This window comes from Tympanuchus pallidicinctus, unplaced genomic scaffold (genome assembly GCF_026119805.1).
Source record: "Tympanuchus pallidicinctus isolate F22 unplaced genomic scaffold, pur_lepc_1.0 scaffold22, whole genome shotgun sequence".
Lineage (NCBI taxonomy): Eukaryota > Metazoa > Chordata > Aves > Galliformes > Phasianidae > Tympanuchus > Tympanuchus pallidicinctus.
This window is the reverse complement of record NW_026294739.1, coordinates 14,139,022-14,156,733: the sequence shown is the minus strand read 5'-3', so window position 1 is coordinate 14,156,733 and position 17,712 is coordinate 14,139,022. Positions and strand designations below refer to the sequence as shown.

The window sequence follows — 17,712 nt, the reverse complement described above, 5'->3', positions numbered from 1 at the left end:
TCGGTAAATATTAACATTTAATTTTATTCTCAGGATGAAGATTACACAGAACCATCCTTACATGTAATCAGATATTCTGCAGAATGTAGTATCAAAAAGAAATATATATATAAAAATACCTTATGTTATATGACATAGCCAAGAGTACAGTTCTTAGCATGTCTGCAAGTTAGATCTTCCTTAGGCCTTCTGCTCCTCTACCTACACTACGAATGGCTTTTTGGATGGTAACAAAATGTCTGGGTGGCTGGTTCAACGTTGACTCATTCCTTGCATGCAAAACCAAAGGAGAAGGAGAAGTCCAAAGGAGGCTAAAAGCACTCAGAGGGGATAGCAGGCAATTGCTGCATGTTGCTTCCAGCTATAGGAGGGCTTTGCTGGCAAGTGAAGGAGGTGATGTCTCTGCTGAAGGAAGCTAAGCTCACCTGAATTTGTTCCTTGGTGGGGATTATTGTCTGTATGTGTCATGGTAGGGGAGATGTGAAACTTTATGGAGTGTTGGATGGATTGGGGTGAGTCATGGACACCAGCAATAGGCCAGAAGAGCCATGAACAAAACATGGAAACCTTCAGTAACCTGTAAATCAACCAGAAGAATGGTCTGAAGTACACCTAAAAGGGACTTGGGTTTTGCAAGAATGAATGCTTTGCCACACAAGACTACCCAAGTCTGCATAGAAGAGGTTAAACACCAAGCCTGGCAACATGAGCTAGCAATGCTAGATGAGATCTCACCCTTTAATCCCTTTCCCCAGCTCCCCAGCAAGCATTTCCTCAGAGTGAAAGCAAAGGGATTTGGGACCAAGTGAAAGGAATGATGTGGTTGGCTGGCAAAGTCCAGCCGAAGTGCGGTTGAGCATCATGGCTACTGCTTGCGAAAGACCGGAGTCTGGAGCATATTAAAGGACAACAAACAAAGAAAGCTGTGTCAGCAGGCAGTGCTTAGTCACTCATCTCTCCAGATCAGGGTCCAGAAATGTCCACCTCTCTGAGGAGCCTGTGTTCTTCTCCACCCAGTCCACATAGTTGGAGACTTTGGTGTACACACCATACACTTGTTTGCTGCCGCACTCCTCTGGACCACCCCACGAGACCAGCCCTTGGGCCACCCATCTCCGGGTTCCTGGGTCCTGAATGACAAAGGCTCCTCCGCTGTCTCCCAAACAAGTGTCCTTCCCACCTTCATAGTAGCCAGCACAGAACATGTTCTCGGTCACGCTGTAGTTCCCTGAGCGGGACTCGTAGCTGGTCTTGCACTCTGCATGCAGCACCACTGGGAGCTTGACGTATTGCAGGATGTCGGATAGTGTCCTCATGCCTGAGCTGATGATCTCATCCACAGTGATGTTGGGATTGGAGATTCCCCAGCCGGCCACCAGCCCCAGTGTATTGGGGTGAGGTCCTTCTAGCTCGTGCTCAAACTGGGGCAGGCAGATGGGCATGACGTAGTTCCCCATGGTCACCTTTTCCTTCAGCTTGACCAGAGCAATGTCATGATTGTAGTTCTGGATGTCAAAATCCTCGTGGAGGATGATCCTCTCTACTGTCCTGTTGACAGCCTCCAACTTGTTCCTCACATCATGAAGGGCCAGGTACACAGTGACGTGCTCCTTGGAGACGGGAATGACAGTCTTGTCCCGCCTCTGGGAGCGCAGCACGTGAGCGGCTGTCAGCACCCAGGAGTCTGAGAGCAGGGCCCCGCTGCCAAACCACTTGTCGTTGGGCACTCGGGACATGTCCTCCACCACTATCAGGGCCTGCCAGGGAAAGAAGCCAGGCTCTGCATTTCGCCCCCCGATGATGCGCTTGATGATCCCGGGCAGAGCACGGGCTGGCCGGCCACACACTGGGGACAGAATGGACAAGATTGTTACTCCAAACACTTACCTAGGGAAAACAACCTAGGGATTTCCCTGTGGATTAGGCCACATGGATGGTCATTCTCATAACCAAATGCTTTCTTGTGACTTTTCTTTCTGTAGTGGGGAGCTCTCAGGATGAGGCTCTGCAGGAGTCCATCCTATGTTCAGCCATGGGCAGTCGAGGCCCAATTCATCCCAACAAGTTTGCTTTAAAAAAGTGGCCTCCCAACTTCCATCTCCTTTCCTAACCTTGCTGTAGGAATGAAAACACAAAGTGAAAGCTCATAGCCACGAGGCCATGGACTGACTAGGCACAATTCTGTCTACCAGTCCTGGTGCATCGCTGTCCCAGAGAGTCTCCACTGAGCTCAGGAAGGCTCGAGCTCTTGGTGCCTTTTGGGACAGGACTGCAGCACACATAGCCCATGATGAAAAATGTAGGCTTGTGCCAAGGGGTGGCATGTGCTGGAGCATAGGGGCTGGGGGACTTAACCTGCAAATAGCAGGTTAACCTGGGGGAAAGCGTGGCCTGTTTGCTGAAAATGAACACAGACCATCAGAAGTGTCTATAGCACACCACGGGACGTGATGCCTTCACCCAGTTAGCTATCCCAAAGCTGAACCAGAACTTCTGGTACTGAAGTTAGGCATGGATCCATCAAAACACATGAACCAGGATGGGGCTTCAAGCACTCTCAGTAGGATCAGGTCTTAGACTTGGTTTACACTTGTATGATTTGTGCTCCAAATGCGGACCACAGTGCTACCAGACTCCTTTTGGAAGGGGAAGAAGCAGAATCCTTCTGCTGTGTCAAAGATCTGGTGGATGCTATGATTTTTGCCAGGTGTAGATTGCAGAGAAACTGAGCTGTAACTCAAAGAGCTCAAAAACTCAAATCAGTTTTGCTGATAGGTGGTAAGAAGACCCGGACGATATTCCAGCCATGACTCTGCCTCATGCTCCTCTGTTGGGAGAGGAGGATGCTGAGCCTCACAGAAAGAGGGTCAGACCTCAGGGTGATGGGCTCAGGGCCAAGAGCTGGGGCAGGATCACCAGGAGCTGCTACTGTGGATTTGCTATGGCTGCCGCTAGGAAAACTGCGACTGGAGGGAGGATGGGGAGTGTCTGCCTGTGCCTCACTCTTCCAGTGCTGCAGGGAATGGAAAACGTGCTCCTGCCTCTCCGCCCAGCCCAGCTGTTCTGCTGCACCCAAGCTGACAGCCATCCTGGGGAGATGATTTTAGAGGAAGCGCATCCAGCCAAATATTTATTCTATTAAATTACATATCAAAAACGCTGACCGGGCTGCAAATGCTCCCACTAATGGCAGAGGCAGGCGTGCTGCGGCCTGGACGAGGAGCTTCTATTGATGGGGAGGTAGCGTGAGACATGAGGGAAGATCTGAGGAGCAGCTGGCCAGCTGCTGCCTGCACTTCCCCATCTCAGGAGAGCGTCACTGTCTCTCTGGGATTTTCCATTTTCCCGAAGCCTCTCTGACTTCTGTCACTAATCAAGAGGTCTGGAAATGGCCCACAAAAGCAGCTACATCCCCAAAAGCTGTCCCCATATGCTCCCAGCACAAATCATTTCAGGCTGAAACATCAAGGAGGGATGCAGACAGCAGCCACTGAAACAAGAGCAGCCACATCTCCACTCTTTGGAGAACGGACACTCTACGAGACCTGCCATGGGGCTGAGCCCCACCGCCACGTCCTGCCCTGCACCGCAGAGCCATCCCTGTGCATCCGACCGCAGCCCGCACCCAGAGCAGCTGCCAGCCCCGCCTGCAGCCAGCTGCGGCCAGCCCTTGTCCCAGGGACTTTTGTTTAATCCTGAGCGGGCGCCTGGCCTGGAAACTTGCTGGCTGCAAACATTTCTGCCACTGCTCAAAGGCTCGGGGCTTTGGGCTCTGCGAAGCGGCTGGGTTTTTCTACAAGAGATGTGCTAATTGCTCCTGCATGGGAACACACTGCTTATGGGAGCCAGTGGCACCAGACAGGTGATGGTCTGTCCTTGGCTGGAGCTGTCTCTGGTGATGCTGGGGGCTAAATGCACCCCAGGTTGCTGAGGGTGCTACTTCCCTGACCCCTGACACTATCACCCTTCTTGCCATAAGTTGCAATGGTCAGATATGAACAGCCCATGACATTTGCCACCATGAAGCTGGGTCTCTGCCCATGACCAGGGGCTGAAGTCAGGCAGGCAGCCCCCTCCCACACATCCCTGCACCCCTCACCATGGACCCCCCGTACCCTAGTACCTGGTCGGCAGGATGGCAGTGCGGTGCCCAGCTCCTCGCTCCTCCAAACCCCCGATGCATCACACGTGTATGTGGCTGGAAGAGAACAGGTCTTAGCTGGGCTGTGCTCCAGCATGGAGGGCTTTCTGCAGTGAGATGCAGCCCTGCCATCAAGATCTTCTGAACCCATTTCTCTTTCAAGCCTTCTGTGTTCCTTTCCTCACTGACAGCCCTGTCCCCATACCACTGCCCTGTGTCTATAGAGCTGTGTCACTGCCCTGGGTCTATAGAGCTGTGCTTTGTCTGGGAGCTGCTGCCCCGTTAGCTCTGCTGGTGCCCATTACATTAATGCGTGCCGGATACAGGGACCAGATGCATGGGGCTATGAGCAGGGAGGCAGGAATGTGTGGAACTCCTTTGACTTTCCATGCTGAGGGAGGAGGAGAAGGAAAGAGGGCTGAGATGTACGTGCAACCATACTGCCCAGGGCTGGATCTGAAGGGTGCAGAGAACTGTGGTGCTCTGTGCAAAGCACCTTATGAGGTCTCTGTTTATGGACCAAGGGGATAAGCTGCCAACTCATTCTGCCACAATCTCACTGTTCTTCTTAACCCTGTGCCCACCCATTCCATTCCCCCAGCTCACCGGTGCTGTTGGGGGCCATGTGGTAGTAGGGGTGCTGGCAGTGGTACTGGATGGCTGCACGGTACGTGGTGAGGTTGTTCCTGGAGAGGAAGGTGACAAAGCCGTGCTCCAGCTCTGGTGGCGCTTGGCAGTCAGCAACTGAAAGCCAACACAGAATCAGGGTTGAGCCCTGCATCCATTCATGGGCTTTAGCATGGGTGGTGATTTTATAGGGTAGAGAGGGGTTCCACATTGCCCCCTACCCTTTTCTCTAGGGTGATGTGAGGAGCACAGCTCAGGTGGCTTCCTGGCTTGGCTCACATCCCTCCTGGGATGTTCTGAGTGCCTTCAGAGGAGAAGGAACATGCACAGGCAGGTGAAAGCTGCTGGGGGATGCTCTAGGAGTTTATCTCCACGTCCCTTATGAATGGTTAGGAAGAAGCAGGCAGTTCACCAAGAACCTCCTCTGAGCACAAGGCTTTGTTGGTAGCACATCCCTGTCCCTCCTGCTGAGCAAGCAGTGCTGATGGGCACTGATGGCTCCAGCTGAGCATCCTTGGGTCCTGGCTCTTCTGCAGTGACAGATGGAGGACGTGGGGAGCACGGCTTGGCTGGGTCAGCAGACGTAGGGAAAACCCAGCCTCATCATGCCTTGCACAGCCTGTTCCCCCCCACCACTCACCCAGGTCTCATCCTGCCTGGTATGTGGAGGTCTGTGGAGCACTGTTAAGCTGAGAAGCTGAGCAGGGGATGGGTGATTTTGTAGGAAACTGATCCAGTGGGTCAGGGGCATGTGAGCTGTGTGTAGTCGTGTGCTACCAGGCCTGGCTCCTCCTGGCGTGATCCAGGCTCATGGGGACACACACTGATGCTCAAGATGAGTCACCTGCCTGGGTGAGAACTGCCTGGTTCACGGCACAATGCTGTGGTTCACTGTTCGGCAGGGTGTCCACCATCCCCACTGCTTCCCTCTGTGCCCAGGAGCACAGCTTTGTGCTGTGGTGCCAGCACCGTTGGGCCTTTGTAAGGTGCTGGGGAATGCTGGGGCTTGCAGCAAGGGGTAAATAGGTGTTGGAGGACACGTCTGGCTGGCATGTCTGCTCTGGGGTTATCTGTGGCTGCAGGTCTGTGCCCCCTGTCCCACAAAACCCCTACCCTCCCTGCATGTTCCATGTGTCTGGGGCAGTTCTGATGCAGTTTGGATGGGCTCTTGCACAGCAGTGCTGCCCAACAGTATCCTGCATCCTACCCAAAGAGAGAGGGGAAGGAGTTCATATCTTGAGGATTCCCACATTTTCACCTTAGGAGAAGGAGCACTGAATGCACTCCCCATCTCCCATCCTTGAGTCCTCCTCCCAGCACCCCCAATACCTCTGAAAGCCCTGGGTGCTCTTGGGGACATGGATGGGACTAGACAGCAGGAGCATCCCCTACACCAGTGCCAGGGCTCGGTGCCCGCATGCAGCCTCTCAGGGCTGCTGGTGCCAACCCATCGTCTCTTGCCTGAGGGAGAGCTGAAAGGATGCTCGGAGAGAGGAGAGGAAGGAGTGTTTCTTATTTGTGACACTTGGCCTGGGAGGAAGGGAAGTGGGAGGTTAAATCCAAACAAACCAACCATGTGCTGGGCCAACGCTCCTCACACAACCACCAGCATGGAGGGGAGCAAAGCAGGGCTGAGGCATCCGAGGGACTGGAGGATGAGCTGGGAGCCTGGGGCTGCTCAGGGACCTTCCCAAAGGGTGGTCAGTAGGGGACTTGTCTCCAAATTTTTCCTTCTGGAGATGAAGTTAAGGAAGTGTAGTGTACAGAGGAGGTTAGGAGTGCCATGCTGGTTAGACAAGCCACGGAGGTGGAGCTGGCTGCATGGAGCAGAGCGGGCGCAGAGGCAGGCTGCCCGTCCTGGTGGCATGGCCAGCACCAGCCTCACACAGCCACTTGCTCTGAGCCGGCTCTTCTGTCTGTCTGGTTGTCGGCTCTGTCTGCAGCTGCACCGAAAGCAGAGGGGAAGGAGGAGAGCAGAGAGAAAAAGCTTCATTAGTAGCTGAGCAGACAGAGGCATGCAGGAAACACAGACCCCAAAACACCAGAAATCCATAAAGAAATCCACCAGAAATGCCCCCAATGGGCATCCCAACGGAGAACCCAATGGAGACCCCAGTGAGCATCCCAATGGGGACCCTAATGAGGATCTAATGGGGACCCACTTGGCTCCTGAGGGCAGCAGCTGGGAGAAGCTGTCACAGAGCTGGGCAGGGCTGTGGAGCTGGATGTGATCCACCTTGGCTGGAAAGGTTACTATTTTCTGCATTGCTTTCTAAATTATTTTGTGCCTCTCCCAGACATTCGGGGGAGGTGGGAGGCACAGCAGTCTGAAGTCTGGATTGTCCATTTAGGGGCTTCTTGGCTATCCAAGATAGCTGAGATTTAGCACAGTGATTTATCTCACACAGGAAGGGACCAGTTCCAGCCTAACAATACAGGTAATCATTTCAATTTTCTCCACAATTAATGTCTTTCTTGTTAAAGTAACTACTTTTTTTTTTTCTTCTTTTTTCCCACATTCTTTCTTTTTCTAGACAATGCCAGTTTTTATCTGATCTCTGTCCAAACTGGATAAAATCAACGGGAAACTGGTGGTGAGAGTGTGCCTGGTGGGCAGAGACATCACTGACCCCACGGTCTGTAAGAAGCTCTTTCAGATATGAATCTATTCAGCAGGTCTGACAGCCTCCTATTTTCCATTAAAACCTCCAGAAATGTACTCCTAAAGTAGGAACCAAAATATCATTCAAATAAAAAGGGATCTGTGTAGAAGCGGAGGACTTGGATCCCACATTCCTTGAGAGTTCTGGAAGGTGTTGGGACCTTCCCTGGGTGTTTGTTACTTTTCTCCCCTGTGGATCAGCCCTGCGGTAGATGAAGTGCCTCATGGGGGGGCTGAGGGGCACCAGTGTGTTGGGGAAAGGAAAGAGATGTTATCAGGTGCATGAGCAGCACAGCTCCTTGCCCTGAGCTGAGAGAAGAGCTGGGTTAGGTAGAAGAAGAGAAGATGCAAATTGTCACCTATCCTTTCATGCCCTAATGCCCAGGGTCTTTGAAGTCCCCATTTGGAACTAAATTTGGTCCAGGACCCAGATTGTCTCGGACTGTCTCAGCCTGATCAATCCCATCTCACACAGGGATCCACCACCTCCCTCCATCCCTTCCTCTGGCAGGAACCATTCATGAAGAGGCATCCAAAGCAAGTCTGATGTGATCCATGTCCAAATTTTGCAGTTAAACAAGTATTGAGGGAGCTTGCAGGTGTTTGCTGGAAGGAAGTAGCCATCCCATCTCACCCAGCCCTCCTCACAGGGTTCAGCCCCAAATTTGCCATCCAGCTAACTGCAGCAGAACCATCTCAGTGCTCTGCTCGCTCAGCTCCCAAGAGCCAGGCTTGCTCTCTCCTTGACAGGGAAACAGTGAAGCTGGTCACAAATCAACTTATGAGTAATCTAAGGGAAAGCACAAACCTCCTGCTTGTGGCATTTGGACCAAGCCCCATTGTGTTAGCCAAAAGAGCTTTGCAGTTACGTAGCCTCTCTGGCTGGAACTGAGTGAGGAGCTCTGCTCTGGCAGGGCAGCTCCATTCAGCATGAAGTTTCAGCAGGAAAAGCATGTGGATGGGGTGTGGGAGGGTCTCCTTACTTTTGCAGATGGGGATCTTGTTGCTCCATGTCCCATCCTTCAGACACTCGATCTGGAAGGAGTCACTTTCCAGGTTATCCTGTGCAGAAGAAGACAGGAAAAAAAAAATCCCCACGAAATAACATAATGTATGAGACAAGGAAATGCTTCTCTCTATAAAAAGCCAAATTCTTGGTGATTTAGTCAAGACGTATCCAGACCCTCCTGGAAGAGGGCTTTTCTAGCTAAAAATGGCTAAAGGAGGCCAGGCTCCTTTCCCACCCAGCTCCACACCACCTCCCCATACCTTCAGCACTTTGTAGCCAGTGTTGCAGCTGATGACAACCTGGTCTTTGAAGGTGTACTTGGCTTGGGAAGGCTCGATTTTCCCATTGATTGGGGGTTGCACCAGTGGACAGGGGTTTCCTTTGAATAAAGAGCAAAGGAAGCAGGAGTCAGCTGAGTAAGAGGAATAAATGGAGAGTCCCAGCCCCACCATCCAGCCCCCTTGGCTGTGTCTGACCATCCTGCCCTGCTTTGCAATGTGGTCTCGTTTTCAGGGACCATCTGGGTAGGAAAAGAAGTACTCTTTGAAGAGAGGGTCCCTTGTTATTTCATTTCTCTTGTGATTTCCCTTTCCAGGAAGAGGATAATGGGCCACAAACTCATGGTTTCCACCTGCAAGGTGCCCATTACCCAAGCCCATCAAACAGAGGAAAGCAGCAGGAGTTACCAATTGCTGTATACGACAACTTCCAGCCCCTGTTCTCCCCTGAGTTGTCACTGTGGAAGAGGATCTGCACACTGTTGGTTTGAGTTTCAATGCGTCCTGGGGACTTTTCTCCACAGAAAGGGCCAAACTCCCTCTGGCCAGCTTTGATCTGCCAAAAGAAAGAAGGGAGGGTGGCATGAGGGGCTTTCATCATGAGGGGACCCATCAGACCATCAGATTTTGGTCCCGTCTCCAATGGGTTCCACTGAATATGAGATTCTTACTGGCTTCACTGGTCCCATTTAGACAGGGACAATATTTGTACTATCACTGACCCAAGGTATGACAGGAGGGCAGGGGGAGGGTGCAGAGCCCAGCTCACCTTGATGTAGTCATAGGGACAGGTCACCTCTGGGTGGTCTTCCACATCAAAGCTATCCTCAAAGCTGAGGGTGATGAAGAAGCCATCCTCTAGCTCAATGCGGTACAGGCAGTCTGAGCTCTTGGGGTAGGGACTGGGGAAGTCAGCACTGGTGACCACTCCGCTCCTCTGGGTGTACAGGTTGTCACTGCACTCCACTGCAACACAGCCACAGCTCTGTCAGCAAACCATCAGCCACCCCAGCCCTGGCCACACTGAGGATGGATGATGGGCACCCAACCCTTCAGCTGCCTGTCATTCTACCCAATACTGCTTGCACGTGGCTCCCTGCCTGCTCAGCCAATTAGCAGCATGGAGCACGGATTGTGGTCTTCAATACGGGTCACAGAATAGTAGAATCATACAATCATTAAGGTTAGAAAATACCACTAAGGTCACCTAGTCCAACCCCAACCCATCCCCACCATGCCACGTCCCTCAGTGCCACATCTCCACAGTTCTCAAATACCTCCAGGGATGGTGACTCCACTGGGCAGCCTGTGCCAGCGCATCACCACTATTTCTGAGATTTTTCCTAGTATCCAAGCCGAACCTCCCCTGGTCCCTATGCCCATGCTGTGGTGGGCAGTACCTTTGCAGGTCCTGTTGTCGGAGTGCAGGATGTAGCCGAAGCGACAGGAGCAGTAGTACCCTCCGATGTAGTTGTGGCAGTAGTGGTCACACGCCAACTCCTCGTCACTTTTCTCCAGGCACTCATCCACATCTGAGTTGGGGTTGCGGGGAGACAGCAAAGAAAGGACGTCACCCTGCAGCCCCCAACATACCAACCACATCCTGAAGTTTAAACATCCCTTACCCACGGCCGTGTAATGTGCGTCGAATCCAGTGAAGCGCTCCTCGTTGGAGAAGTCGGACCTGAAGGTGAGCCCCATATAGGGCCCTGGGGACAGGATGACTTGCTGCCCGGGAGCCTGCTCGGTGTCTGTTGTCTCCCTGCCACAGAAGGTTGCCAGCTCCTGGTCCTCTGCTTCAATCTGAGGCAGAAGAGCTGGGTTAGCGTGGATCACATGAAAGGCACGGGGAATGACATGTCCCCGGTGCTGGCCACCTCTCCCCATTCTCTGTGAGTATCTTCAAGACTTTAGAGCCTGCAGTGTGTGAGGTCAGGCTGCACTCGCTCTGGCTCTCAGCAATGACTGCAGTAAAGCAATTAAAGGGTTTCTGAGAAAGAAGTGGAGTTTCCCACTTGTTCCTCCCTCTGAAGCAGATGCAGCAACGTGGATGCAGAGGATGAGGGAGGAGGGTGTCTAGGAGAGGATGAGGATGTGGGCAGGGACCAGGAAAAGGAGGGTGTGAAAATCACCTTCTTCCCCTTCCCAAGAACCAACCTTTATGGTAGCACCTGTGTGAGAGCTGGGAGGTGCTGGGACCCCCAAGCAGACCCCAGCCCCCTGTTCAGGGATGTCCCCACCACCCAGGGTGCATGCGCTGTGGTCCAGGTGGCTGCAGGAGAGGACCAAGGGGCCAGTGTGCCTGTCACCATCACAATGTGCTCACTCTCTGAATCCCTTTACAGTCGTACACACACCTTGTAGCACGGCGATCTTAGTGGAAAACCCTTCTATACTCCCTAGAACCACATCCTTTCCTCTTCCCTAACCATTTCCCCAACTCCATCTCCTCCTCCCACAGACTCACACCTGCTCCCTGTCTCTGTTCCCAGCGCCCCATGGGACCTGAGTATGAATAACCCTTCTGCAGAGGAATGCAAGCCTCTTCGCACCATGCCAGCCACTGTGCTTGTGCCAAGCATACGATATTGAGGTTGTAATAAAGCATGCAGCCTGGGGACCCATGAGCACACTGTGATGTCACCCCTGTCGTGTGGCCCTGGAAAGGTAGGATTCACCTGCGGCCATCCCAGACCCTCAGGATGACCCAGTATGAGGCAAAAAGGGAAATTTCCCAGGGAGGAAACACGTTCACACCAGGGAAAGACAACATGGAAATGGCAGCTCAGCAATGCCTTGACATTGCCTCCAGATATTTTCCATCCTCTCATGTGAGCCAGAGCTGGCCAGAAAAGAGAGAGACTTTCCGATGATAAATTTTGAGAATTTGGAGAAAAAGCACATGTCCGCATTGGGACAAAAACCCAATTGAATGTTTTGTGTGTGTGTGTATGAAACTGTTTAAAAAAAAAAAAGGAAAACAAGTAATTTGGGGTCCATCTGGTTTCAATCGCTTTGAAATATACTGTGGTGCTTTAGAATCCCAAAAAAAGGGTGTTTTGAAACGAAACATCACTGTGGACTGAAAAATGGGAGCGCTGTCTGCAATAGCAAGCAAACCCCGCTCTGCGGATGCTGCACAAAGTGGTCCTGTCCCCAAAGCCCGCTGCAGCGTCTTACTGCAGAGCTGCTTCTCCTGGAGGAGAGCTGCCAGGGGCGGCCGCTTCCAACCAGCTCCTCCTCACCTCCATGGGGACATGTGGGGAAATGTCCCCTATGTCCATGTCTCCACCCGCGGGCTCTCCCAGTGCGGGGCCTCGCTGGAGGTATCTGCATCTCCTTATCAGTGACGGGTCCCATGCCCCGGGACACAGCCAGCAGGGGCGGCCCTGCGGCGGTAAACTAAACAGAGAGGTCATCCCCCCTGGTTAATAGTTGCTGCTTCTGCTGAGGACTGTATACTTTTTCGTAGATCATTTACATCCCGCGAGCAGCCTGGTAATTAAATCCCGGTTGTTTGTTTGGAGTTTCTCCCTCTCGGGTCACGATGTCGACGTTTTCACTAGAGAAGATGTGTCCCCGAGGGAAATATCAATTGCCGAGGAGAAATTCCCTATAAAACTATGCTGAAAGAAGCCTGCTTTGAAAAATAAAATACGGTGACACTTAAACTTCCCTGCAGCACTGCCTCCCACTGGCTTTGCTGCCTCTGCTCCTCTTGATATGGTGCCTGTCCCCACGAATGGAGGAGTCCCCACCCCGTCTGTGGCTCTGTCCCCATGGGCTGCGGATGGAGCTGGCAGTGGACACTGACCCAACGCACAGTAACCCTGGCTGCGCCCCACACAGTACAGATTGGGGCAGCAGGCACCAGCCAAAGAAGAGCAATGATGGCCCAGAGCTCCTCCTGCAGTGGGTGGGTGAACAAAGCATTCCCAGCACCGCAGGGAATGTGGTTCAGTGTCTGCCACTGGAAGGAGCACGGAGCCGGCAATACGGAAACACGGCCGCCAGCCCCCGGCCCTCCAGGAATGTGCTAATTGGAGCAACGAGGGCAAAGCGTTCTGCTGGTAATATATATCCACGGCTCATTAGGCCGAGGAATTGCAGCGCCGGGCTGAAGACACTGGGAACATGACATAGGGAGGAGGTGCTTGGAGGCAGGGAAGGGCATGGAAGGGCCCCTGCAGAGCCGCCTTGCAGCCAGAGCCCATGAAAGGAGGCAACACCCAGGTTTTGTGCAGAACTGATGCTGTGCTGTGGTGCCCAGGATGGGGCGTGCAGAAGTGCTCGGGTGTGTGCAGGAGCAGCGTGCAGGCAGCAGAGGGACTGCTGCTACTCACTCATCTCCTTACTGACCTGCCACCCTTTGCCATCCCTGCTTGCACAAATAATCCTTGCGAGCATTTCTCTAGCAGCCACGTTCTTTTCACATATATATACATACCCACATGCACATGTATGTGTGTATATATATAAATCAACAGCTATTGTTTTAATTAGCCATTGTTTCAGAGCTCTGGAAACTGTTCCCTTCTAAGACCACCCTGGAGGCACGGATCTGTGCATGCCTGCAGCTTGGCGCATCCCAAGATGGCTTTCTGCACTGCTGAGAGCTGGGCAGTGAGGGAGCTGACAGGGGCAATGATCACTGCATGGCACACGGACTGGGTCCCCAGCTTGTGCTGGGGCAGCTCAGCCCGTGTTTGACTTCTGTCTTATGGTGGGAAAGATGACAGAGATCCTGATGCACAGCACACCGAAGTTATGCACTGGCACACGCTGCCCAGGGAGGTGGTGGGGTCACCGTACCCAGAGGTGTTCATGAACTGTGGAGACATGGCACTGAGGGATGTGCTTATGGGCATGGTGGGGATGTGTTGGAGTTGGACTTGGTGATCTTAGAGGTCTTTTCCAATCTTGATTCTGTGGTTCTGTGAGCCTCTTTGCTGGGGCTGGTGAAGTATTTCAGAGACGGATCAATTCGTGTTGGGTCTGTAATTGTATTCAACAGGCACACAATGCTGGCCTCTGACAAAGGGAGGGTTGGTGCTGTTTTTGCATCTCGCACTGATGCAGAGACAGGACGTGCAGCCCCAAGGAGAAAAAGGGCCTTGGAGTTGTTTGCTGCTCTCCTTTTGTTTTCTACACTGCTGCTTTAGCAGCGTAAAAATCACACCTCTCTGCAGCGGAGCAGCTTACGGATCACCTGTAATCCATCCAGATGGACGTTTCTGAGTGCTTTCAGCACTTTTCATCTGTAATTCTCCGTGAGCTGAGCTACAGCCCAGAGCAAATTTATACAGCTGAGATCTAAATCCCCGTGAAAAATGCCGCCTTCTTATGGAAATCCAGCGGCAGGGAAAGCTGTGATGCCAAGTTGGCACCATGGCCAAATAACAGGGAGCCTTTTGAAAAAGGAAAAATGAGCAGGGGGTGAAAGGTGGGAGGAGGAGTAAAGCTTAGAATGGGGAAAGTTTCCAAGAAATCCGCTCCTTGAGCTTATTGGGTTTTTAGAGCAATATATCTCTATATATGTCCCTAGCCCTTGCGCTTGGAGAAGATCCAGGAGAAGCAGAAAGAACTAATCAAACCTCAATGAGAGCTGTTAGTAGCAGAATGAGTGCCAGCACAAAGGGGAAATTAAAGCAGCAAACACATCCAAGAGGAAAAAAAAATGCAAATGTTTGCTTTGTCTTAAGGCAAGAATAAAATAATAATTTCAAGTAGCTGGCACCTAGCACTGAGTACTTCCAGACCCAGTGCAACCTCCACCTGCCTCTGTGCAGAGGAGCAGAGTGAGGTGTGTGCTGGGCAACGGTTAAGGGATGTTCAGCCCTAAAATGCAGGAAACACCTGCTTGCTGCAGCTGGCCTGCCAGAAAGCACCACACCTGGCCAAACTCAAAGACACTGAGAACCCACCTTTGTCTTGGAGGTGCAGAGCCTGGTTAGGAGAGCTATCCACTGCTTGTAGGAAGGATGCTCTACAGACCCTCACCTGCAGCCTTAAGTTCAGATCTGATCTTTATTTTTGATTCCCTTGGGTGTTCTAAGAGCCTGCAAGCTGTGACTGAGATCTGGGTTGCCTGTAAGAAGCACCCACAGCCACGGCATAGTCAAGGGTGCCCAAGTGTGGCTGAGCTCGGTGTGGCTGAGCCCTGACTCTGGTGTCCCACTCACTGGTTACCTCATGTTATCAATTTATCCTGCTCAATTCCTCTGCCTAACACACAGGGAAAAACACCTTGTTCCCGCCTTTCCAAGCACCACCCTCTCCCAGCTGGCCATAAGCATCGCCCATCTGCTCCTCCATGCATCCACCAACACCACAGCTCACCTTCACATAATCGTATTCACAGAGGTAGGATGACTCCAAGTCAAAATGCATGAAGTACAGCTTGATTTTAAACCCCTCAGGCACGGAGATGTTCCACGTCACTTCTGAGTCGCTGGGATAGGAGTCGGGGAAGTTTGGAGAGCGGATCTCTCCAAACATTTCAGTCAGCTCAACTGCACCCACCGCTCCGAGCAGCCAGGCACACATGGACCAGGCCAGGGGGTACCTGGAAAGCACACAGGGAAACCCAATGAAACCTTGGCCGTGCCAAAACTCATCAGGGGCTCAGTCTGGTCTTCCAAATGGGCTGTGTGAGGCTCCACAGGAATGGAGCAGGAAAGCCTCTTTGCAAAGTGTGTGATGGAGGTGGTGTGTGAGATGCCTACAGCTGCAGGTACCATCAGGAGCTCCATGCTTTTCCCCTCTGGCAGCTGCAGCCACCAGCTCCACATCTTCCAACTAATGGCACGCGGTTGGGTAAATCTTCATTGAGTAAAAGAACAAACATTAGGGTGCTTAATAAAATAATGATGCTTTTTGAATCAGATTAATGAAAGCATCGTGACAGTAACTACTAAGTACTTATTATTACCGCTTAGCCTCACCCTGCCAAACTGGGATCATTGACTCTCAACAAACAACACACTTCTTTGCAGCTGAGCAAGTATGGACCACAGCAGCATAACACAGTATGCTCTTTCAGTATTTCCCTCTTCCCTTCCCTTCCCTTCCCTTCCCTTCCCTTCCCTTCCCTTCCCTTCCCTTCCCTTCCCTTCCCTTCCCTTCCCTTCCCTTCCCTTCCCTTCCCTTCCCATACAGATCTTTTGTTATCAAGCTCAGATGTAAAAAAAGTCTGATCTAGAAGAATTTGTCCCAGTTACCAACTTTGCCAGTGCCTAAGGAGGGCACAGAGAATGAAGAGGACAGGTCAACCTGTTGCAGTCCAGCTGTATACAGGCCTTGAGATTCAAACAAGAATGTGAACATAGGCAGAGCATTTCTCTGTTTCTCTGACTCTGCAAAGAGTCAGCAGATCTCTTCCCGTGCTGGGTGTGCAAACTCCAAAGCCCATGCTATTGCTTGGGACCCAGACGGATGAGAGGCCATCACCACCTCACATTCAGTGAAGCACGCAAAGGAAAAGTGCAGGAAATCAGAGCCATTTGAGAAATTTTCCGCTTTCTAAAATAGGTAGTAAGGCCTGGCAAAGGCTTGTAGGTGTGCACTACATTTTCTGGAACGACCCACACGTGCATACATGCACGGTTTCAAAATCAGGGCTTGATTTAGGTATGCCGACGAGGAAATTGAAGCTCTATAAATGGCTTATTTTTAACCTATGTTCTTTCAAAACCAGGGCACTGGTTTTCTGGGGCTCATCCGTGTAGTACCATCACTTTCTCAGGCTGCTGGGTACAAAGCAAAGTCAATGGTCTCTGAGAAATCCGCTTCAATTCTGCTTTCGAGCGGAGTGAGGCTGAACATGCCTTCCTCTGACAGCATGTCCGAAACCACAAAAATGTGTTAAGGGAAAATCTGTTTCTCTCCTGCTCGGTGGGCGCAAACGGGCATCACTCTCGACCCAAAAGGGAGCTTCCCTTCGGCAGGGCTCAGCTCAGCCTTGCCCAGGCTCCGACCCCATTCCAGAGCCGTACCCCACTCAGGGTGAGCCCCGCGCCCCGCAGCCCCCGCCCGACCGCGGCGATGCGGCCCCGTGTCCCGTCCGCACGGGGAAGCGGTTCCGCGCTCCGGGGAGGGCAGCGCTGCTCCCGGCGGCACTCACCTCATCCTGCCGCTGGGAGAGGAGAGCCCCCGCTGCGGGCTGGGCGGCGGGGACGGCTGCTTCCCCGCGCTCCGCTGTCCGCCTTATCGTTGTCCGGAGGTTTGCGAGCGTGTGCGCGTCTATGTGTGTGTGTCTGGGGTTGTCTGGCATTTTCCATGCAGGTCACGCCTTCCTCTGCCTGCAACCGTTCCCCACATCCCTGCACGCACACACGGACCTGCCTGCATTGAAGCCCTCTCCTCCTCTCCTCTCCTCTCCTCTCCTCTCCTCTCCTCTCCTCTCCTCTCCTCTCCTCTCCTCTCCTCTCCTCTCCTCTCCTCTCCTCTCCTCTCCTCTCCTCTCCTCTCCTCTCCTCTCCTCTCCTCTCCTCTCCTCTCCTCTCCTCTCCTCTCCTCTCCTCTCCTCTCCTCTCCTCTCCTCTCCTCTTTTTGTTTTCTCCAGTCTCCAGAGTTTTGTGTGTGTGTGCTCATGCACATTGTGTGTTGTTTTTTTACTCTCTCTCTTGTTCCTCTCCAGGCTGCCTTGCCAGATGGCAAAAATTTGCCTCTCAATAGCGATGGAGCTTCCAGCAAAAACAGAAGGCAAGAACGTGTGAAAAATAAAAAATAATAATAATAAAAAAAAGCCTGTGCGGTGCTGAAGTGCTACGGGGATGGAGCTGTAGCCGGGATCAGCGCTCAGGACCCGATTTCAGCTTCTCTGCTTGGGACCGCAGTCCGGCTTCCAGGAAACTTTCTGTTTGCAGCAGTCGGAGTCAAAGCTGGGAGCTCAGAGCTCGGATTTGCACTTCCCACAAAGCTCGGGGATTGCTGGGATCAGCACTTTGTCCCCGGGATAAAGAGCAGCGTCTGATGTGGACTCTGCTCAGGGCAA

General features: G+C 52.4%; 1 protein-coding gene across 3 annotated transcripts; it reads right to left on the bottom strand.

Moving 5' to 3' along the window:
• Positions 1–17,076, bottom strand: MASP1 (MBL associated serine protease 1). Of its 3 annotated transcripts, XM_052686913.1 has the most exons (11): positions 16,840–17,076; positions 15,057–15,282; positions 10,343–10,520; positions 10,118–10,249; positions 9,487–9,683; positions 9,126–9,273; positions 8,700–8,818; positions 8,414–8,492; positions 4,748–4,885; positions 4,124–4,198; positions 1–1,846 (listed from the first exon to the last, which is right to left on the bottom strand). In XM_052686913.1, exons 1-11 carry the CDS (start codon positions 16,842–16,844, stop codon positions 951–953), a joined length of 2,193 nt encoding a protein of 730 aa, XP_052542873.1. In that variant the 5' UTR covers positions 16,845–17,076; the 3' UTR covers positions 1–950. The 3 variants fall into 3 exon arrangements, with proteins under 3 accessions (XP_052542873.1, XP_052542874.1, XP_052542875.1); XM_052686914.1 differs by lacking the exons at positions 1–1,846; positions 4,124–4,198; positions 4,748–4,885 and adding an exon at positions 5,189–6,711 and having other exon boundaries at positions 16,840–17,073; XM_052686915.1 differs by lacking the exons at positions 1–1,846; positions 4,124–4,198; positions 4,748–4,885 and adding an exon at positions 6,739–7,739 and having other exon boundaries at positions 16,840–17,073.
• Between the last annotated feature and the right edge of the window lie 636 nt (positions 17,077–17,712).

Excerpts from the sequence above, each read along its gene's own strand:
- MASP1 (XM_052686913.1), bottom strand. Across the intron at positions 9,274-9,486 it reads GTCCCTATGACTACATCAAG|ATCAAAGCTGGCCAGAGGGA; the intron begins GTGAGCTGGGCT and ends TTCTTTTGGCAG. Across the intron at positions 8,819-9,125 it reads GTTGTCGTATACAGCAATTG|GAAACCCCTGTCCACTGGTG; the intron begins GTAACTCCTGCT and ends CTTTATTCAAAG.